This window comes from Perna viridis, chromosome 5 (assembly GCF_037379345.1).
Source record: "Perna viridis isolate PV_CMFRI_1.1 ecotype Kerala chromosome 5, ASM3737934v1, whole genome shotgun sequence".
NCBI classification, from domain to species: Eukaryota; Metazoa; Mollusca; class Bivalvia; order Mytilida; family Mytilidae; genus Perna; species Perna viridis.
Window position 1 is genome coordinate 27,547,123 of NC_142449.1, and position 24,634 is coordinate 27,571,756.

Sequence of the window (24,634 nt, forward strand, 5' to 3'; positions counted from 1 at the left end):
AGTTTTCATGGCGCATAGAGATATTGTCATTTTACACCTTTTTACTTTGAAGATGGAAATCTCGAGTCATACAAACATTCAAAAACCTTGTAATTTAGATTACCTCCTTATGCTTAGTCTACTACTGTAAATGTTGGGATAAGGTCTGTTCGTCGTGAGTCCGTTCATGCTTATCAATAGTTGCCGTGGTTATTCACAATCCCATATAAATTGATAAAATACCTTTTGTCTTACTTTTTTCATAGAGCTTGGTGTTGCATGTATTTGTAAATCGAGTAACAATTTCGATACAAAAATATTCAAGACGAAAGGATCTATAATTTATGCTATGTCTACCATTGATTTTTCAAATAAAATCATGACCGTAAAATGTATTCGATTTGCCAAATCCAATGTATTCAGTAAAAACTAAGCCGGATGTAAATTTTGTAAACATATCGACCTTTATTTATGTATTAAAAAAGAAACGACGCAAAAAGAGATTAAACGAAAAGTGAGACTTTAATTCAATTAACACAGGTACGTATATTTACCTACTGTTTACCCAAAACGACCTTAGTTATCTTTAATTCAATAGTCACGTTCTTAATTATTTTATTATTGTAATTATATCTACATGGAAGTCAGGTGTTATATTATTTCATTTGTTGCTTCTTAGGATCACGTTTGCTTTTACTTAGCTAGTATAAAAAATGAAAATAATTTATTATGTAACGCTAAACATTTTTTGAAACCGACATTTGACACAGTCGCGACAATCTGCATCTGCAATAATTAAAACGTTAAAAAGTTTTTCCTAGTTCAACCTTAAGAATTACAATTGAAAATATCAATAATATGAAATAATATTGTTTTGTTATTATCAAATTTCTTAATTTAACTTTGATCTAATGGTATTTCAATTTATAATGACTGTTTTACTTCCCATGTGCATGTCATAAAAGATGACAGAAGATTGCAGAAAAATCTTGTATTATATTTACATTCAACCTGCCATTTTGCCTTTACCCTTGGCACCAAGCCCTTTATCGTTTCTCCACGCAGAATATGCAATTTTCATACCTTTCAATTTTCTGCATAATTTCTTGAGAATCAATTCCTTGAATGTCACGGTGTAATTTTTTCTAATTTTTCAAGCAACTCTTTTCCTCTCTATCTTTGGTCTTCATTTAGTGTGAGGCACAGCTATCCCTCTTACCTTAAATTTATTTTTTTCCCAAAGTAACTGTCCATCAATAGCAAACCTTTTATTAGGATTCTGAAGATTCTCATTTTCATCACATTCGTACTCTGTTATAACCTCCAAGACGGTTTGCTTAACCTTATCAACAAAAACTGGGTCTTTCAATAGACTATTTTTAATGTCCAAGTACCTTGCCCACGCACTTGATAATAAACTTGAGGGTAATGTTGATAGCTGAATTATCAGGCCTGTAGCTTATTCCTATGTTTGATGAAACAACCAATGGCTCCAAGTCAGATGAAACAAGAAAATAATCAAGTCTACCTGCTTTTTGTTCGCCCCCCTCAATGTAAAACGCTTCACATCAGGGTGCTGCACTCTCAAATATCTAAAATATCTAATGTATCAATCACATCCCAAACGACACCTTGAGCTCGAGTATTATTTTGATCTCGATAGTTTGATGTGTCCAAATTATAATCTTGGACGACGTTCAAATCTCCTGCCAAAAAAATGAGGAATTATCATACATACATATCTTACTAAACAGGCTTTACAAAAATCTGGCCTATCTTCTTTGGACCATAGAGAGCTACTAGTCTATACTCTTGAATATTTATATCTGAAATGATTTACCATTTGGGTCTATGATTTCCTCACGTATCTTAAATTCAAAAGTTTTTTTTCAAAAGAATTGGAACACCCTTGCTCCTGCTGGTATGAGCGCTAAAGTTGCCAAGAAAGTCCCATTCATCTAGCCAACATTTTGTCAGATTCTCGAGTACTATGCATATCAATCAGTACTGAAATATCATATTTCTTTTTATAAATGGAGAACATTATATTGCGTTTAATTTGTTTCTGCCAGACCCCAACAATTTAATGAACCAATAACAATATTAGCTATGTCTAATAAAAGTGAAAAACAATGTATATCTTGATACACTATTAGTTGCCTGTCCACTCATGTCTACATATACATGTAGTAGAAGTAAAGAAGGATTTTTCTTATTTAAAAATATGTACCTGACATTCTCATGCATATGTTTATGAATTAGAGAAACATCTACCCCCTACAAGGATACATCTAAAAGCCATATAAAAGATATAATCACCAAGCCGAAACAAGATAAAATAGGTAAACCAATTGAGGAAAAAAAAATACAGATGCATTTAATTTTATGTCAAGAAACAGACAGGTGCCTTATTCTTTTATAATTGTCAACGTATCATTATCTTTATACCACAGAATGGTAGGGCTTTGATCTCATTAAGCTTTTGTGCAAACATTTTATCTGAGGAAAAAAGCAAAACCAGTAAACAAAAATCAAACAAACTATCTTTATATACAAATGTTTGAGTTAATCTTTATAAAGGAAGTCTAATGAACATTGTTGTTTCAAGTCAAATCTGCATTTCTAATTATTGAAAGTGTACTAAATATTTATTTTAATGCTCATGGTAACAGGAACAAAGGTATACTATCTATACATGTGCATCACGTATGGTAAATATTAAACTTTATCATTTGCTTAAACAGATGTAATTTACCATCTAACATAACGCTACTTGCATTTTTACAAATATATGACATAACATTACAATTATAAAGTGTATTTCTGACATGTTTGCGGGGACTTTATTATAATACATACATTCCCTGCTAGTACACATTACATGTGCATTTGAAACGTCGAAAAAGGACATAAATGATGCATCAATCATATGTTTAAGCATATACTGGATCATATTAATACAGATGGTACAAATTCCTCACCTGACACCAGCTATAAACATGTATATGTAAATAACATCAATAATGAGGTAGTTTCTATTCATATTGTTTTGGTTCTGAAGTGCACGTAAAAAGACAAAACAAACTATTGTAATGTAGATTATCGCCTTACAAAGTAAGTATCGATTGTGCATAAAGCAATCATCTTATTCGAGTTTCGTAGATAGTTAAAAGTTTTTATTTTGCGAAACTACTCTGATCATTCTGAACTTTTCAAAAACAAGAAATGTTGGGAAAACTTTATACTAAAACGAAGACGTTGAAGACCCAGACTTGTTCCGGATATTCAGAAGTAACAACGCCCACCAAGGGATTATTGATTGACATGGAAAATAAAATATAAAAAACACTTTGTTTTATAACTTTTTACACACACTTGATGATAGCGATATAAATTGTTATTTCCCCCAAATTCTGTCTTAAGCCACTTGTCGATATTGTCAAATATGTTGAACCGATATCGTTCACCGTCAGTATCAGTCTATATATGTGACCATTGAAGTACCACGCACTTGTTATGTACTTGTGATTATTGAGTCTTTATATAAAATCCTGGTTTTTAAAGGTTATGTCATCTCTAATGTATATTTTAAGTCATTTTAATATACCACAGACGATTTATCAGAATATTTTGCAAATGTTGATAATGAGCAAAATGAAATGCAATAGAAACATGGAGATTCATTTGAATAGAACATACACATTTCTCCATTTATTCGCGTTTTACGCTTTTTTTCTGACAACAAAAAAGGTTAAAATATACCACTGCTATCAAATAACTAATAGAACAATATATGGCTTTTTAAATATTGCCTTTGTAATCAGCCATGGATTTGTATGAAAATTTCGGGACGATAACGAGGGAAATACTAAAAAATTCATGCATAATTTAATTAAACTTTGAACGAAATAGTGATAGGATTTCTCATTTTAACTAATTCTGACGGGTTTACGGGTTTAGGAAGGTGGTTTAGATTAAATTAGAAAAAAGAAATGAGCGGGAGGAGAGCGTCAAACATACCAAAGAGGACAGCTTTTGCGAATAATTTGTGATAACTAGGTCTATGAAATATACCAGGCCAGTGTTTTCTTAGTATGTCACTGAAATAGAATGTCACATTGCTTATTCTGTTTTATTCAATTGTATCAATTCATGCATATCCAACTTTATGCACGGCATTTGCACATCACACACCTGCTGAGATTTCCTAGTCTTGCGTTCTATTGCGCTCTTTGATTCTATTCTCACTTATAAGATTTGTTATTAGTACGCCAATGATTCAGAATGTCGTGCTTGCGGAAATTCCTTTGAATTTACATAAAAATTTTGATTGTTTCTGTCCACCGCGAAAATAGAGAAAACCAGTGCACCGTGCATAAGTAAATAATTTATTTGACGTAATTGTTATAGCAATCAATTTTTGGAATGGTTTGAGCCATATAAAGACATTGCCTTGAATCGTTCAAATGTTTGTGGTATGAATATTTAAGGAGTTTACTGCTAATGTCTATAGACAATTATAAAGATACGTAAATACAGAATGCTCATCATTCTACTTTGATCATTTTTTTTTATAATACTAAATATGAGGACAATTGTGTGAATTTATTTGACCACATTTAAAATGCTTTAAGACAATATCTATAATTTAGACGAGCCGCTGTTAGACTAATTCCTACTTTACACGAAAACGGAGTTTCTTCTATAAAAAAGCGTATACATGTACTTCAATACAGATAAATCTAGCACAAATTTTCAATATATTAACTTTATGCTGATCAACAGTAATATAAAATCTATTAATCTTTACATTGCAATATTTGCTACTGTTTCATTTTGTCTGTGACAACTCTTTTATTTTGCCAGCCTAGCTATTATCAAAATAAACTTTTGTCCCCTAAAACATCTATAAAAAGCATGGAATGTCAAGTAAACAATGGCAAGTTTTGTATATGTGATCAATATGAATATGAATACTAGTTTTGTCCTTTCAAACATTGCAATCACCATGTTTGTACAGTAATTATACTTCATTTCTTCAGTAATACAAATTATACATGTATAACTTAAAAACACAAACAAAATATGAAAGTAGTCTGACAACTCACATGAACTAGACACAAATATATATACATTATAAGGGTTATTAGTATGAATAAATTATGAACTTGGTTATAATATTAAATTGATAAGAATCATTCTAAACCTAGAATTTCCAGAATGTCCATTACTCTTGTTTACCTAGAAAAGTATGGAAACATTCTGAATCAAGAATAATCATTACTCGTTTTTATCTAGAATATGTAGGATTTACTGTGAGCATAGTATATCCATTGCTCGTTTTTATCTAGAAATTCTTTTCGCGTTTTCATCTAAAGCGTTTAGAAAGCATTATGGACCTAGAATAGTCATTACTGCTCTTCATCTAGACTATTTAGGAATTGTTCCAACCAAGATAATTTATTAATAGTTTTTCTCTAGATTATGTAGAAATCGTTCAGATCTAAATATTTAATACTAGTATTTTTACCTAGAACAGGTGCGAATTGTTTTGGTCTAGAATATTCATGTACTATTCTGACATAGAACAGTCAGGAATCGTCCTTATATCAAACAGGCATGAACAAGATTTGTCAAAAATTACATGTTGAATTCTGTTATCATTACTTACCAGTCAGTCAAACATTACACATACTATAGCCTGCCTCTACTTGAAATTAACAAAAAAATATTTGCATTTACAATCAAGAATTGTGAGTATTTGGCATTGTTAACGAGGTCCAAAAAATAAAGGTTAAGGTTGTCAAAAATCATTTAATAACCAGTGTGTCAATAACACTGCTTGTGGACTAAAATAATGGCTTCTGCCTTATTCAATGAGTGAATAACGATAAAAAACTGATATATTACACGTGCTTGTTGCAACGAAGGGTCTGGATATTGGAGGGACACTTTGGGGACTAATAATATGTGGTTTATTGGCATGCCTATCTGTAACTGGAGTGTATGGATAGTAAACAATACACGGATAAGTTACAATTCAACCGCATTCAAGGCGTATATACATAAAATGAGTATCCAACTCACAACTTGAAAACATACATAGTATGACTGTCAGACGTGTTAATTCTAAATGCATTTTCGAACGCTCAGCAAACTTCCATTTTTTATAGGTCAACAAGTTCATGTATGTTGCAAACTAAAATGTTCGGATAAATGTTTTAATTGTTTTGTTTGCGCGATTTAAGCTCAACGCCATGCTTTAATTTGTTCCTTACAATGTTATTAGTTCAAATGACCAATACAAACCCACCAAAACAAAATTATATAATGTGGTTCTGTCTAAGATTTAGGATTTATATTTCTTTGGTGAAATTGCTGTCTTAATTAAAAAGTATGTCCATCTACAGTATATTGTTAGATTTGTTTGATTTTTCTTCCGGTTTCTAGACATTTCGTGAAATACACGTTTTATGAAACTAGAAACAAACGGGGCCACACTGACCCTACCAGTGCACCTGGTCGTTCCAAGCCTTCATTGTTACTCATTTTGATAAATATTTTTCTATCCGTTTTAGTATGTTGTGTGTTGTCGATTGAAACGTGTTACCATTACATATATATACCGCCATGTTGTAGATCGACATTTATTCCTTTTTTAACATTTATCAATAAATGTTAACAAAAGACCCAAATTGTAATCGAATATAATGCTTATAAACGAGAGCATGCATGTATATACCATAGTACACGTAATGTACACCTTCGTGAAACTTCCGCTAAAGGAAAACAAACTAAAAACTAAAAGTTAAATATTTTATTAGTGTATGCCATAATAACATCATATCATATACCAAAATGTTCCTCTCATTTAGTACAAGATTTCTAAGTCATTTAAAATCATTTTTCCATTACTGTAATCCTTGAATCTTGCATATAAAGGTGCCAGACTGCCATTAAATACACATCTTTTGTAAGTCCATATTTACCTATAAAAAGTAAACAAAAATATTTTACAAACATATATCTAGTGCAAGTTCCCCTTTTAACCGATTCTAAATCTTAAAAATATACTTAATTGTAACAAGTAAATTGCTCAAAATGAATTTAAATGGAAGCCATTTATATTGGGACTGCTTTCAATTCTATTTATAGCTACTTTCACTTTCTCTTTAGTGAGAAAAATATAGAAGGCGATTTGGAGCTTACTCAATGTGTTAAATTAACCAATTAAAACAACTACTACAATGTTTTAAAAAAACATGATGGAGCTTTGCAATTTAAAAAGAGTTTGCTGAAATGATAATGTACATGTATATGTGTATATATGTCAACAATAAACACATTACCTTAAACAAATTTCTTTTGCAATCCTTAAAATAAGGACACTGTTGTTGATTTGATTTACAGACCAAAGACTTTTCAGCGTATTATCATATTATGAACCCCTGCTCAATACCATCTACCTGCATACTAAATTTCAATTCATTGCTTTCAGTGATGCTCTCTAAAAACTCTGGACAAAATCATTGGAAGAAAAATAATGATAATAATAATAATAATAATAATAATTATAATAATAATAATAATAATAAGAAGAAGAAGAAGAAGAAGAAGAAGAAACAGTACAATAACAACTTGTCGCCCGACATTCAGGTTAATATTGTAAGATTTGTCATTTAATATGCCATTTTGGGAGGGGCTAAAGGGGTTAAGTTCAAAATTTTGAAACAAACTGCTAAATTTTACACAATTGGCCACTGAGAGATGATTGAATCAAACAACCATGGTGAGCATGGTAACATTTACCCCATGAGCACACATCTTCACTCTTTAGAAAAAATCAATTCCAATACCCGAAATAAAATTAACCCTCCTTTTATGCTCAACTGTAGAATAAATTACGTTAAAGTTGTATTGCTGTCAGCTACGTAACAAATTTGAAGGTAAAATCAAATAAAATGTTTTGCAGGGTGCAGCTTGATATGACTGCAGAGGTTGAACCCTGAACATTTTGGGCAAGTATGGACACACCATTTAAACTTGACACAGCTACGAAATTTGATTACGATTAGATATTTTACACAGGATAAAAATTTGATCAGAACCAATTTGGTCACTTCTTTTGCCATTCTTCCAAACTGGTTCTAGTAACGACCTGTAAAAATCAATCCCAAAGTTACTGTGGAAAAATGGTATCTCGTGGTACAACTTAAAATGATCCATTTCTTTTCACTAAAGTTATTGTCCAGAAATAATAAAAAAAAACAACTTTTTTTCATGGCCCATTAGTGACCCCTTATTCTTACTTGGCTCAAGTCACAACCATAAAAATCAATCCCAGTCTTTTTTCGTTGTATGGCACCTTGTAGTAAAATTTATATGAGATCCGTTCACTTTTATTCAAGATACTATTAAGACATAGGGAAAATTCTTGTTTCAGACTACAAGATTAAAGTCTAAACCCCAAAAATTAATCCCAGTCTTCCTTTGGTGGTACATTGTACGTGTATATCACCTTAAAATACGATTTCAAAGAAATTCATTTCCTAATAGTCAAGATATTGTTTGGACATCAAGAAAAGGCATTTTTCTGGCCCCTAATATCCGAAAAGTTCAAATCTTTCCCCCCCAAAAAAATCAATGCAAGTCTGATAATTTTATAGAATATTAAGGAAAAAATATTATAGACATTCCTATGCTTGTACTGGAGTTATGAAGTTGAATTCTATCAAATGCTTTTTTTTATGCCCCTTTTAGGTCCCTTTTCTAAAACGGTGGGACTATGAACCCCAAAATCAATACCAACCTTCTTTTTGGAGTTTGTAACCTTGCAACGTTATAAGATTTTATAAATATCAACCAGTACTCCAATTATGGCACAAAAACCAAGTGTGTACTGACAACGACAACAGCCCCATACTACTATATGACCGCAAATAAAAAGTAGCCCCCCTGCATTCATTGATTTCTTTGAATGAATTAATCTTATTCAAGCATTTTTTTTGCTATAAAAGAAATCGATCCAAAATATAGAGGCCCCATCCAGGCGACAAGCCTAAATTGTTAGCTGTTTAACACTGAAGTCCCCCTCTCAAAAAAGTTAACCCCTTAGACCATTTTCTAGGAACATCCATCCTATCTAAGATTTATTGGTACTTACAAATCATTAAAGTTTTAAAACAATGAGTCAGAAATTAAGGTGCTATCACAGTGACTTTTGCCACAACCAGATTGTCTAAGCTGATTTCTGTAATGATGCAGCAATGTAGATGAATATGGAGTTCCTACAAAATTGATAATTAACATTAACACCCCAAAGAACTGCAAAAAATATAATAAAAAAGAGAAAATAAGGTATAATTCAAAATAACTTGAAATACACATTGAAAATCCACAAAAAATTGGTAAAAATCAATTGCAAGGGCATTACTTCGACCTGTTAAATGTCACCCGATTATCATCAATTAATTATATAGTGAGTATTATCTGACACTTCCATATTATTTACTCAAAAAGTAATTTCCATTTACATGTACATTTGTACATGTCAATTGAACTTACACTCTGTAAGTATAAGATTTATACATGTAACATCTAAAATAAGGTCTACATCTTAATCTCTTTCCATCTACACATCTTGGTACTGAATTATTTGTATTTGTATGGTTCTGTCACTTTTTCCATAGAACAACCTGAACTATAAATGTATACATATTTTTTTTCAAAACTGCCTATGTACAGTTTACTTGTCAGAAGGGTCTTTTAATCCAGGGACAGCTGGACAAACATTACATTTAACAAATGTTACAGACCCAGATATTTTGAAAAGAGAGGGTTAGAGTGGCGTTCAAAAGGGTGGTTTCTAGGCTGTTATTTACTAATTTTACAGTACATTAATCACAAATGTAACAAAATTTTCCAATGAAAAGGAGTTTCCACTACCAGAACCCTCCCCTGGACCCCCTACTAGTTCCTCTATTTTCTTCTTGTTTGCCATTTGCAGGTTGCAAAAAAGACCTGAAATAAGGGTTAACATCCCATTTGGGGTACTATCCTTCATATGGTGTTTTTTTTAATCCATTATATAAATAAAAAAATGGGGAAATTATGATTTTCTATTTAAAAGTGAGAATATTTATTAGTCACTTAACGGCTTTAGCACTCCATCTGTCTGTCCATCCAAAAAAAAAATTAAGTTTTCCGCATTTTTTCTAAACACTTGCAGATATTTAGCTGAGTCAACGTTGATGAGTTACAGATCTAAATAACATTTCGTTTTGCTTGGCTCATTATTGTCCGAGTTATGGCCCTTAAAATTTATTGAAATTTAAGTTTTCTGCGGTGTTTTTCTATTAATTGCTTGCAGATATTGAGCTGATTTTTGATATGTGAGTCTACCCTGATGAGTTACAGATCAAGTATGGATTTTGTTCTGTTTCACTTTTTTTGTCAGAGTTATGACCCTTGAATTTACCGAAATTTGAGTTTTCCACACTTTTTTTCTAAACGCTTGCAAATATTGAACTGATTTTTGGTAAGTGGGTCTACCTTGATGAGTTTAGGATCGAGTTTACATTTCGTTCCGCTTTGCTGATTTTTTTCCAAAGTTATCAATTATCAGTTTTACTAACAACCAAAATTTCAGTTTCACATGCTCTTTTCTAACGAAAACCTGATAATATTATCTTAATGTGACAAAATTTTATATAACAAAAGATTGGATAATCATTCATTTAGATTGGTATGGAATTTGAAACATAATCTGTCCAATTATCCGTGCATGTAACTTTTCAAATCTGCATCTGTTAAATGGATTTGGACATCTTTCTTGTCTTTGTCCATATCCCTTCTTCTGTTTAAGATCAATGTCATTTCTTCTGTTTGTCATTTATACTTGATGGTTCAAGGTAGTATTTGGATCAGTGATATTAACAGCCAATCATAATTTAGTTTTAAATATTATTTATTTATTCATAACATTTACTCCATTTACTCCATTATAATGGGTTTGAGTCGCTATTTCATTTATTTTTATGGATGACCCAGTTGGTCTTTTGAAAATTCTTGAAGTATCAAGTATAATTCTTTTACATGTATATCTTCTTTATCATTATGATAGTACGAGTTGTCTCAACATGTCTGTTTGTCCATGGGACAAGATTCCCATATTTCTTCTAAAAATAAGGAAAATAAAAATAGACTTCCTTTACTGTTCCACTGTTGTTGTCAAGAACCTAACCCGACTCGGAAATAAATATAACTCCTATTATATAATCATATCGAAGCATATCTTTTCTAAGATAGGAATGACAATAATTTTCTTGTTTGAAATTTACAGTGTCATCTGAATTTTGTGTACGTCACATGAGTTGTGTAAAATATTCTCACCATTCGTAGAGAATTGTAATTATTTACGATATCTATGCAGATTGATCTGACAGATCAAAACTGAAGTTGCTAGAGTTGCCCTTAAGGGATAAAACATGTAAGTTATTGCAAAGTGCTATAAAGTTATTGACCATTTTGAGAGCAAGGGAAAAGGGGTATGCTCATGCTGTTGGAAGTTTGAGAAAAAAAATGTTCCAAGTTATTCATTCATTAAAAAAAAATCCCCTATCAATTAACAAGACAGATTTCGAAATAGAATTATTTATTTTGCTTGCTGCTTAAATATGAACAAAAATATTACATTTGCGAATCAAACAATTTCATCTGGGTTGACACCCCCCCTCTTTGTAATGTCATTATTTTTATTTTTTTAGACAGTACATGTATGGTAAAGCTCAGGGCGCTCACTGATTCAGATAATGCCTACTCCATATTATTCCATAATGTATAAAAAAACACTATTTAAGGGATCCCCTAAACAGGCGTTTTAGCCAAATTTGTGGTATTTTGTACTAAAGACAGGACAACATGTAAGAAAATGGCTTCCATATGTTATGTGTCCATACGACAAATATCACAGATAATCATAAAAGTACTTATTAATATTTTGATAGTAAAATTATATACATATTAACGACTGAAACCTTAACAGTTCAATTTAAAAAAAAAATAAATAAAGTAAACATGGTAAATAAGTTGCCCCAAAAAGCGTGGTAAATATGGCCGATGATGGTGCATGGAACCATTTGAACATTTGATTGATCAAGACAACCTGACGAAAAGTTTAAATAAAAGTCAATTGTAAATAAAAAAAAGGAGATGGATACCTGCATATACTCACCGATTTTAAATAATCAAACATTTTGTCTCTGTGTATACATCCTTGGCGTCACCGAATAACAGCCCTCACATAACCGGATGTCATACGTCGTAGAATGAACCGACAGCGAAACGTTGCACAATGTAGTATAAATACACGTGACTGTAAATGAGATAAATATTTTTTCCATATAAGAGCATGTTCAAAATTTAGAAGGGTAATCTTAACTTCATTGTAAAATTAAAAATAGTTAACAATACATTTTCGAGCGGAGGGATACATCAATTTACTTTCGATTTGGACAGATCTAGTTGCGCAAGATGCAAACAGCAGTATCTGATGGAAACGACTATCATCATAAATACATTTTAGTTATAGTTATGCAAACATATTTGTGGGTTGAAATGTTATCGGCATTGACCAGATCGGTTCAGTATTACCTGAGATGTTAGAATTTTTTACACTGCCCACCAAGATTTAAAAAATGGCGGCTTCTGCCAAGCTGACTAGAAAGTGAAAGTAACCATGAAGAGCGTGAAATATAGAAATTCGTTACATGTAAGGAGTAACTTGCACTGGATAAAGGTCTAATGAATTACTGGTAACGATTTGGTATTATTTAAATGTGTACTGTAGTGCCCCTACTTTTTTTTAAATTCTCAAAATAACTACATTTTTTTCCATAATTATACTATTTTTGATAAGCGGCATATCAACATAACATTACAAATATAAAGATAGTAACAAAATTAACTTCTTGGCCAAGTTTCAAGTCTTTTTATGGTGTAATAACGAAGAAATTAACAACCAATATTTTCCTTTAGCGGAACCTTAATGATTAAAATAAAATTTAAACTCCTTTATACAGGAATATTGTACCTGCATTTGTGTGTTTACCTTTGGTATTGATTGATTTCATTACATTGGATGAACATAGTATTGGTTATTGTACATTGCAAATTGGGCGTAAGTTTGTTAAATTAACTTTTAAACAGTCGATATTCAATCAATTTGTAAAATATGTATTTATTGTATATCCAGGTGTTCATGAAAATGTAAATACATTACACAGCTGACACTAATAACGGTCACGTTTACGTCGCTTTTCCGGTTGATTTAACTTTTGATAAGTTTTGATATTATTTCTCAGGATAGGATCAAAAATTGATTATCTATCCTCACTTATAATTTGGAATGGAATAACAGATCAATTTCTTATATCTTTCCTTATGCTTAGTTAAATCATGTAACTTTTGCATTAACATATTAATGATATACATATTATATATTTGAGAATGTTTCTAACAGACCCCCCCCCCCAAAAAAAAAAAAAAAAAAAAAATACATGTGTTTTTGTGATATTAGAAATCACTTAGAGATTGTTTGTGCTTTAATCCTAGAACATCAAACTTATAACATACTTTTTGCTACAAGATTGAAGTCATCACTACAGAAGTTTAATGGTCGTCATCATGAACTCGTGGGTCGTTATGGTGTATCCATCTGCAAAATGAAAACTGATTTATTGAACGGGCCATAGTTTTCCCTTCCTCGTTTGTCTACCCAGGACTTGACTTTTTAGGAGCTACTCGGCGGGTGTTTCTAGAAAAGCAGAGGACGCTTACCTTACCGGTGCACCTGGTCCATGCTCCCAGTTTTTAGAAGTCCGAGTTGCTCATTTGCTTTTGTTACTTTGTATGTATGATTTTAGTTACTTTATGTTCTCTGTTGTTTATGTCTGTTTTCCGTGTCTGGTCTTTGTCCCTGGATTGCATTCCTTTAATTACCGCTATAACCTTGATTCCCTTGATTACTCTTTCATTCCGTTTAATATCGTCCTTGAAGTATAGTTGTTTTTTTTCAAAGAAATTATTAAATTGCGCAGCGTAAATACATCAATAAAAAATCAATTTGATTTTTTGTTATGTCAATACATGACCTCTATTTCTTTTATTCTTGCACGTCTACTTATAGTTCTTATTTCAATCGATACTTGTTAAAGTAAAGTAGTTGCAACAGGAACAATATTATCATATTATTAAAAATGTATTTCTTTTGATATGATCTTATCCACAACCGAATTTCAGTTCAACTACCAAGGGCGGTTGGTCACGTATATTATGTTATAGCTCGAAAGTAATCTAATTGATTGATTGATTGATTTTTTGGGTTTAACGTCCGAGCAGCAATATTTCAGTTATATTCAGACGATGAACATGAAATGGATGATAAAATGAACATGAAATGATGATGAAAATAAAAAAGGGATAGGACACAAGGAAAATAGGGTCGAAAAATTTTGATTGCCACTAGAAAAAGGGAGGGATGGGTAAGATTGGGCAATTTGAATTTAAGCCAGCTGTAGCAGAGCGCAAAGCTGCATACTCCTATCGAATACCACAGCAGGGTTCTTTAACAAGCGAGGAACATGACATCTTTCCCAACATTGTGCACCACTTTGGTTTGCGGTCAGGTTTTCCGTATTATGGTCTCACTAACCACTTCTAACGTTTCCATTACTTTACATGTTAAAAAAGTAATTTTCAAAGTCTCACTGTGAATTCCCAGGACAAATGACATCTTAAAGCTGCATACCGTTGCGAAACATGGAAAATAAGGCTTCCAAAATCATTATGCTAATGGTACGATGATTGTAGAAATTCTTCACAAAATTTACTTGAATAAATAATACTGAAAATCCACATTTTTACCTGTTCTGCTAACTGACAGCATGGAGGCAAATTACTCACACATGTTAACAATATTCATACACTTTTGTAGTTAATTACATATATGATTTTAAAGTACACATTCTCAGCTTTATTTTGACTACTTTTAATCATAATACACACAAATAATGCACTTACAATGCATATGTCTAGGTTCGGTGTGTTTTTGGTACTACATAGGGGGGTGGCCATTTGACCCGGAAGTGGTTAGTGAGACCTTAAAAACAATTTATGAGTTTTTATGTTTTTCTTTTTTTACATTTTATGAAAGCTTGTGGTATTGTGAGTCTAATAAGACCAAAACTATCAAAATCAGACATAGGACTACAAAGAAATGGTCATTTTTATATCATGCCCCTCAGTGATATTTTCCCTAAATTACTAAAAAAATTACAATTTTAACTAACTTGTCACACCAAAGTGATACCTATGATAATTCAAGAAGTTATAATAGCAAATATCATTTATCATTATGAAAAAAGAACAGATTTCAACAATTTATATCATACCTATTTTATTACTGTGTGATTCTAAGTCTGTGCTGTGTGACTATTTGAGTACTTTGAATATCCCAAGCAGTGACGTTGTGTATTTCATGGATGACGTCAAGTTATGAGTCACTGTTACTGATAAAAATCTTGTTGCTATGTTGTTTTTTAAAATACCTTGCACAATGCACCTCTTAAAATATAGCCAGATTACCAGTATCACTATACTGATTTTATGGGAAAATGGAAATAATGACCAGGAAAGGCAATTTTCCCCAAATTATGCATTTCTCTGAAATATGCCATAATTTAATTAATGGTCTCACTAACCACTTCTAACGTTTCCATTACTTTACATGTTAAAAAGTAATTTTCAAAGTCTCACTGTGAATTCCCAGGACAAATGACATCTTAAAGCTGCATACCGTTGCGTAGCTTGGAAAATCATTATGCTAATGGTAAGATGATAGTAGAAATTCTTCACAAAATTTACTTGAATAAATAATACAGCATTCAGGTTCAGTGTGTTTTTGGTACTACATAAGGGGGGGGGTGGCCATTTGACCCGGAAGTGGTTAGTGAGACCTATAGCCTGACAACCCCAGCATGTAACACGCCAGGGGTATTCCATTGCATCACTTGGGGCACACATCCCAGTTGCTCTGTAGGCAGAGCTCCTAGCCCCCGGCTAGGTTTCTGAGCACCATTTAGTCGCCTTTTAAGACAAGCTTAGCGCTGCTGCAGGCCTATTCTTTTTACAACCGGACCTGCACGGGGCTTAATCTAATAAATATATACTTTACTATGATATATATTGTACTAACTGCATACATATAAAATGAACCTTTTATATTTAGTTATCGTATAAGTACGATGGAAAAGGCCATCTAATACGTTGTAAAGGTGGATTGCTGCTCGTTCATCAGTCTTTCTGTTTGCATAGATATTAGATAATGCATTTTCTTTTCATTTTCCTATGCATTAGAACCATTTGGTGTTTCTTATATCCCTTTTAAAGAAGATGCGTCAGACACAACATTATATCCGATATACAGATCACGGTACACACAGCATGGTTCAAGGGACAAATATGGCCTTCGTTACAAGGAAATTACACGGTTTTACACTTAGGAAGTAGTTTTGAAAGGGGTCGGTATAGACAGGTTTCAATTTAACACTTAGAACTGTCTTGCCATTCATGCGCTGTTTGTAATATTCGATAAAAAATGGCAACAACTACCAACAATGAAGTATTTCTGCCTTCAGGGTCAAACACAGAAGCTAATTCAGTTATACCACAAGGAGCCAATCAACTGTTAACCCAGCCATCCCATGTTGATGTAGCATTTCAGGGTATGGTTCAACAACAAGTATAAGGAACTCCTGTAAACATGAATTCAACTCCGATAAGTGCACAGGGACCAACCCAAAATATAAATACAAACCCGATACTGGTACAAATTGGACAGGGAATGTACCAAGAACACACATTGCCCGTCAGATCATTTAAAATCTTGGGAGGCGTGCAGATCGGACTGGGTGTTTTATTGGCTATCATCAGCCTCATCAGTACCGTTCTTGATGGAATTAATATGAATGAAACAAGTTTAAAGAATTGTCAATATTGGGATTACATGAATTCCTCTTACCAGTATTACACTTGCAGTTATAGTAATAAATATAACGCATTGTTTGCATTTGATATTACGTGTCTGGTTTTATCTGGATGGGTAAGTATTCAATGTATATACATTAACATTAATTATTTCCTAATTTAATGATAATTACAACAAAATTCACATATTTTTTCCCTTCTTGCTTTGAATAGTACAGTTCATACGTTAGTTAAAACAGGAGTAACCATAACATAGCATATCATAAGAAATATAAGGATACAATAACATCTCAGTTAGGATTCAAGAACAAGTTTCAAAGAACTTCAAAGATTAGTCTGTCATCGTTCGTTTGACGGTTCACAGTTGTCTTCTTTAACCAAATGGAACTTCACATGATGTTATTGTACATCTACTGCTCATTTGCTTCTGTCTCATTGTACATGTTATTTGTTTGTTATTCCATGTCCATGTGTGTGTCTATTTTCCTTGTTTGGAAACTCAAACAGTATAACAAGAACAAAATCAAAAAGAAAGTTGTACAACTTCAAAGGCTTAAATAGGAAGTTTCTATTTTAACAAGACATAAAAATAACGTATTGATCGCTTTTGAGGAGGATTAAGCTTTGGTGCTTGTTGATCATGTAATTTGCATGGTAATATTGAAGAAAAAAATCAGGCAAGGTAAAAAAAATGAGGTGTTTCCTTTAACTCTATACAACTTATTTTTGTCAACTGAAAATAAACAAAAAAACAAAAAACAAAAAAACAAAAAAAAAAAAAAACAAAAACAAACCAAAAAAACACGCATTTAGATTGTACAATAGTTTTAACATTGTAGTTTATAATGACTGGATTTCTTCCTATGTGTATGTCACAAAAAAGACGAACTAGTTGGAGATGCTTGGTGAGTTAATCATATGAATCGTTCGTTGTTGTTCTCATGTTTTGTGTTGGTTTTAACGTAACATCATATATTTTGGAATAGCGTACGAACAATACACATTTTACTGCAGTTCTGCTGAATGCTTACACCTAGTACATATGCATCTTCCTTAAATGATATTAGGCATTAAACATAAATAAACATTAGACAATTACCTTTATTTGTAAGAAACCGTTCCTGTTTCGTTCATTTGCAAGCTAGCTATCGCCAAATTCCAAGCGTATGTCTGACAAAATGGTATCTGATAGATTTGACACAAAATAACATACGTATTTCATTAGTTACACGATACACAAAGTACAAAAAGACAGGGAACTCAAAATCACTTTGAAAATAACTGACAAAATGGCCCGACCGATCCGACTTTATCCATCCAATGCCACTTTGCATAACCAATTTACAGATGCTTTTGTCTGTGCCGACTGTTCAAAAATTTTTTGCAAGAGGCTTGCATGTTTTAAGTTTAAAATTGATAATCCACTGAATGTAATGTACATTTAATAAACATTGGTTTTTAATCAATGTTCGGCGAGATGTACTCAATTATGAAACACAAAATATAGCATTATCAATATGTGTCTACATCAGGCAGTTTAATCATTTCAGAAAATATCATTTATGGTATGCAGCATTTGTGGGGCTTCAATCTTCGTACCGACTTTGTTCGGTCTTGGTGTGGTTGGATCAATTGTAGTAAGACTTTAATGATAGTATTTTCTTCAGTTACTGTTTCGTAGATATTTTATGCAAGGAAAATATAAGTAACTCATCAGTAAGGCTGCTAGTTTATAACGAATGGATAGAACAAATTTATTCGCTGAATTTTGTGATACATGGTAAATTCTAAATATTTTTTTTCAAAAATAAAAGTATTTACCGAGGTTTATGTAGTACATGGGTTATTGTCTAAGCTTGGAGATCATGTTTCACCTTTTTCCACACAAAGCATCTTACTAGTATGTCATTTGTTAGATATAGTACCTGTTACATGAAAGATCTAACAAAGAGGTAAAGCAAAAAAAAAAAAAAAAATGGGAACAAATCTATTCAATAAGCTAAATGCTGCTCTAGTCATTACAGTTTCTTCATTACTCCCCCAACACGTCTGAATAATGCACATGCATATAAAAGTTCTCATTAGAACCTTCAATACCCACGTCAGGATCATTTTGTCACTAACAAAAAATTGGTATCTTTAGCTCCCGTTTTGAGCTTATGAGGATCTGAGTTAGAAAAAAATTAACTTATTTTATTTTGTCACAACCTTACAGAGAAATCTTAGTTATGACGCACGAAAAACTACGATATTGTCAGCTTCTACTGCAGTGTTGTCGTTCTTGGAAGTAATACTGGCCATCGTTTCGGCATCGTATTGTTGTTGCTGCACTAAGTGGGATACAGTTGTTCCTGCTCAACAGGTACTGTTTGCAGCGCATAGAACTGTAAATTAATAAGATGTGGCATGTTTCTTTAATAGCAACATTGTTATCAAGTCATTTTAAAATTGGACATTAATCGCATTAAAGTGAAAGGCGGTTACCTACTGCATCATTAATAATATAGAGGCTAATGCAACTTTAAAAAATCAATATTAATTTAGAAAATAGAGGTTAAAAAACCAAAATCATTCATCTTTATTTGCGTGTTAGGTTGAGTGGTTTCAGGTAAGTAAATGCAGATTATTTTTTCGATATTGGTTGGTTATAATACATACAAACTTTAATTTATGCATTGTACCATGGAGATTGTACAAATAGTGAAAACATTTAAGTTAATCAGTTTTTCCCATGAAATGAGAGCAAAATAATTTTAAAAATTTGAAATGGTGGACGAACTCATGCAGAAATTTTATAATTGATCGCTACTTATAAATTCATTTGCACTTTTATTCATTTGTTTAGAATGGTAGTGCATAATATCTTAGTTCTACAAGCATGTCAATATTTTCCTGATTTGTGGATTTTTTTTCATGCTATTTAAAATTGATTCCATTCAGATTGAATCAATCTCTAAATGATTTCATGGTAAAAATGAAATGCGAAAAAAGCAACAGGTATAACATCTTCCTCCAAACAATTGCAAATATTGATTGTCATAGATGTAACCAATTATATATTTCTTACATTACAGTCTTTTCTCATAAAAAAAAAAACAAAAACAAAAACAAACAAAACAAACAAACGAAAAAAAAACAAGTTAAAAGCCAATCCATACACTGATTATAATTATAATAAACATTCATTTTAACCATTATTCTTATTTCAACCGTATAAAGTTATAGGCAAAATTAAATTGTAATGGATTGCTAATAATCAATTATCATTTCAAATATTTCAATTAAAACTTTATTTGCATATTACAGGGTTTTGGTTACGTTGGTGGAAATAACCCGCACTTTGTTATGATTCCTCAGTCACAGAGTTCAGGACCTAATTTGCAGACAGTTGGTATTATTGAAAGACAGCTGCAGTATTCAGTTAATCAGCAACAACCTTAAAGCCAATCTTGCGAAAATATGCCTGAAGCTTGTGCAAATACTGCAACCTTGAACCCTCCACCTTATAAAGAATAGAGTAGACCTTTCCTTTCCTATCATGTATACATAAACATGTATACAGACGTGATCTTGATGTAAAAGTTGCAATAGGTAGCATCATATCGTAAATCCATTATGAAAGGTGTACAGTAATACTTGTCTTACCCAAACCTCTTTATGACTGAACAAATTGTTAGATTTTGACAAGTGTTTACCACGGTTTGAAACACAATTAAAATAATACGAAAGGACGTCAAAAATGTTTCGTCTAGACTGGTTCCCGGTTTACCTAGGGTTTGATTTAGACAGGTTTTACTATATTGAGTGTTTAATTTGGTGATTATATTTTACTGACCCTTTATGCCTTTAGATTTTATCTTCCAAAACCGTAATTTCTTGTAATGCATTATCCATGCCTAAAATAACATATAATTAAAATGAATACCCGTTTGTTTTATCTTCCGTTATGTCAATATAATAATTCATACACAATTATTACATTGGTGTAGTAAAAAAATTTAAAGTAAAACAGAAATAAAAACAAGAAACATTAGGGAACTAAGGAAACAAAATAAAATGTGTTAAATGTCTGATTTGTAGAACTGTTAAATTGATCAAGTTTCAAATGCAGTTCAGATTGTAAGTACGGAGTCTATTATTGTTTGGTAAACGCATTGTTTTTGTTGATGACATTTATTGATTCATATTTGCATTAATGGTTTTGTTTGAGGTGCTTTTAATCGAAATGGTGTTGTATAAAAGGTCCTTTTATCTTGATAATCTATACCTCAAAATTATGTGATCAACAAAATGTAAATTAAATCTAAGTGTTTTGTATGATGGATGATGGATGCAAACCAACTACTCGCAATTCCGTAGTTAATCTGTCCACCGACAACAGGTTATTACCTACACTTATAAATCCATTATACATGATCGGAATATTGTTAAGATGAGTGTTGCAATGTTGATAATTTTATTCCTAAATTTTCAATGCATAAAGTGTATTGATTATGACATCATGATGCAGCTTCACGATTCATTGTTATCAAACTATTCAAAACATATCCAGCCAAAGAAAAACCTTTCGGAATTACTTGTAGTAAAGATTCAATTTTTTATACAACTGATATTAAACTATGACGAAACAACCGGAATTATAACATTATATGGGACTTTTATGCAGAGGTGGAAAGACGAATTTATTCAATGGGACGTAAACGAATTTCAAGGAATTACAAATGTTACACTTCCATTAAAATCGGTCTGGGTACCAAAGTTATTATTAAAAAACAGTGCGCATAAACGTACCTTATTTACATTTGATAATGATTTAGACTATGAAACATCATTTGTTTCCTATAACAATAAAGGTATTGCAAGTTGCGAAAATAGTGGTTCAATATCATTCACATGTGGAGCGGATATGACGTACTATCCAGCTGATACACAAAACTGCCGAATAGAACTATATCCTGAAAAAAATGATACAGAACTAGTTGCCATGTTCGGTTTATTCGAAACGTTTTCTTATGCCGTTGTTTGGATGGAGCCTAGTTCTGAATGGATTATACAAAATGTTAGTTCCATAGAATTCAGTGACAAATATTTTAGTACACTCATAATATTCATTACATTGGAGAGAAAGCCAGTATTTGTGTTTTTAACACGCATCTTGCCGCTTTTTCTGGTTAGTTTTGTTAATATTTTTGCTTTCCTGTTGCCAGTCGAATCTGGAGAAAGAACCTCATTTTCTGTCACGCTATTCTTGACATTTGTTTTTGTAATGGCTATAGTTTCTGAGTCCCTTCCTTCTACAACACAAGTAGGATTTTTAATGGTTTTGATTATAATCAAACTCCTGACTAGTTCACTGACGACGGTTATGACCATTGTTTCAACCTTATTTTATTTTAAAATGATAAACTTTCAGATAAGCCCTCAACACAGAAACGTAACAGTTGATACGAGTACGAATTCGGGATTGAGCCATAAACCGGATGTGGCAACATTTGAATCAAGAAATGAACATAATATGATGACATCTAAATGTTGTTGCAAACCAACTACTTGTATTTCGAACAGTTTTAAAACAAAATCGATTTCTAGACGGCTTGACATTATTTGTATGGCAATTTTAGCGATTGAATTGACAATTGAAGTAATAGTATGTTTGATCTGGTTGGTTTAGAAGCCTTCCTTAGGGATATCAACTGCTAAGTTTATCAACATTTTATAAAACTGTAAAGTGTTAAGACAGTATTTTCAATTTTGGTATCAATGGTGTACTGTATAGTTCATTATATCATGATAGATTACAAATATAACATAATGGAAAACATATGGTCAAAACGCTGCTTTTTCATCTTTTTACCGATAAAAATATATTGTTCAAAATAATTTGATTATACCTACTGTATTATTACTCACTATTCTTAGAACCACGCCGAACCGAAACGGACTATATATATATAGTCTAAAGGAATCTGCCAACCAGCAAACTTAGTGGGTATCGGACCATTACCTAAGTGGATGGATATCCAATGCACCCAATGAAGTTTACTTAAATATCTGCAGAGAATGGTATTTTTATATTTGTTTTTCTTTTTTCGTTTCTTCGTTATATCATGGACGGCGCTGTTTGTAATTTAACGTTATAGATAATGCACGGTTATGTTTTTATACGTTAATGTCCCAACCTACGGGGAAATTCGAGACTTCATATCAGAAAAGATGTATATCTCTGTTAAAAGTTAAAAAATCATAACGTTACTGCATATGTAATTTCAGACAAAAAAATGTTAGCCTTTCTTGTTTTGACAGCGGATTTATTTATGTATTGATCAGTATCCAGTAATTATCATTGATCGTAACATATAAAAGAAAAATAAAGAACACAAACAAATATTATAATTCGCCGATCACACTTTTTAGTGTATTTAAGGAGGTAGACCTGGGATAAGGGACAATTTCACTAAAGTATTTCAAGCTTTTCCTTGAAACAGAATGAAATCAGTCCAAGTTACTTTGATGCTCACGTGAGATTGATGTAAAATGCTGAATACAAACGGTCTAATGATTTAAAAGAGTTGTGTCCCTTGCCCTAGGTCTACTTCCTTAAAAAGAACTTTAGATTATTAAACAATATATAGGATAAATAATTATCGAGATAAAACAATCTTTGCGTTCCGCGCACAAGTTTAAGTTGATAGTTTTTCACACTAGTGATCATATCAGATACATGTCACCTCTTGTTTTCGGAAATTGATGTTTTCACTTAAATACCATATGTAATATGGGTTGTTTAAAATGTATATCATCTAAAAAAAGAAACAACTTTTCATCATGCCTCGAAATTCTACATACTTAAAAGGTCCCTAAATTTTATTTTGACGATTTCTTGCATCGTTTGTTTACATCTATTCATAATTTTATTGATGTGTTAATATATAGGTGAAAAACAGAAAAGATAACTGTTTTGTCAAGTCCAGTTCTAAATAACTACACATATAAAACAAGCCAAAGCGTCAATGAAATTCAGTTACGAAATTGAATTTTTTTTTATTTTTTTCAACCATACGTCAGATCAGAGTAAAAACAAATTCACCATTTTACCGTTTTGTATCAAAGTGACCAAAACTTTTTGAAGTATTGTTATACTCATTTGAACGCATGACTTGTTCTTGCTAAGTAATAAGATTAACGGAACAATCTATGCATGCATTGTGATGGCTTCCATCTTATATTATTAATATTTCCAAACAACTGTGCCTAGAAAGAAGTTATCAATAAGTAGATATAAGAAATTTCAATGTGAAACTATGATTTAAAAGAATAATAAAGATTTCATAACGAACAAAAAATTCATATACCTTAAAAATCATGTCTATTCATGCCATCTTGGCAAAAACATAAGGTCGCTAAGACTCGTTTGTTTTATTTGTTTTAAATCGAAGTTAAATGATGAAACTTTTGACGTTTTTCTTGCTTTCATCCCCGTTCTCATTCTCATTCAGATTCATAATCATTTGGTTATTTGAAAATTTGGTTATTTTGCAAAATGGCATGCTGAACTCTTGTGTGAAGTAGCAGTTGATGCTGATATTGAAATATGGTCAAGAGATCCCAATAG

At 31.9% G+C, this 24,634-nt stretch overlaps 1 protein-coding gene and 1 long non-coding RNA gene across 6 annotated transcripts; one reads left to right on the forward strand and one right to left on the reverse strand.

Annotated features, from left to right (window-relative positions):
* The first annotated feature begins 376 nt into the window (after positions 1–376).
* Positions 377–22,841, forward strand: LOC148616913 (uncharacterized). Of its 4 annotated transcripts, none has more exons than XM_088584086.1 (7): positions 410–519; positions 2,652–2,690; positions 16,674–17,137; positions 17,862–17,927; positions 18,573–18,659; positions 19,238–19,384; positions 20,329–22,841. In XM_088584086.1, the coding sequence occupies exons 3-7, from the start codon at positions 16,799–16,801 to the stop codon at positions 20,461–20,463; spliced, it is 774 nt and encodes a 257-aa protein (XP_088440212.1). In that variant the 5' UTR covers positions 410–519; positions 2,652–2,690; positions 16,674–16,798; the 3' UTR covers positions 20,464–22,841. The 4 variants fall into 4 exon arrangements, with proteins under 4 accessions (XP_088440211.1, XP_088440212.1, XP_088440210.1 ...); XM_088584084.1 differs by lacking the exon at positions 2,652–2,690 and adding an exon at positions 13,059–13,156 and having other exon boundaries at positions 426–519; XM_088584085.1 differs by lacking the exon at positions 2,652–2,690 and having other exon boundaries at positions 377–519.
* LOC148616914 (uncharacterized) lies at positions 6,782–13,626 on the reverse strand. 2 transcript variants are annotated; one of them, XR_015922324.1, is made up of 4 exons: positions 13,612–13,626; positions 12,212–12,352; positions 9,143–9,266; positions 6,782–6,968 (listed from the first exon to the last, which is right to left on the reverse strand). It is a non-coding gene; the product is annotated as an uncharacterized LOC148616914 (long non-coding RNA). The 2 variants fall into 2 exon arrangements; XR_015922323.1 differs by lacking the exon at positions 13,612–13,626 and having other exon boundaries at positions 12,212–12,359.
* Positions 22,842–24,634: the final 1,793 nt, after the last annotated feature.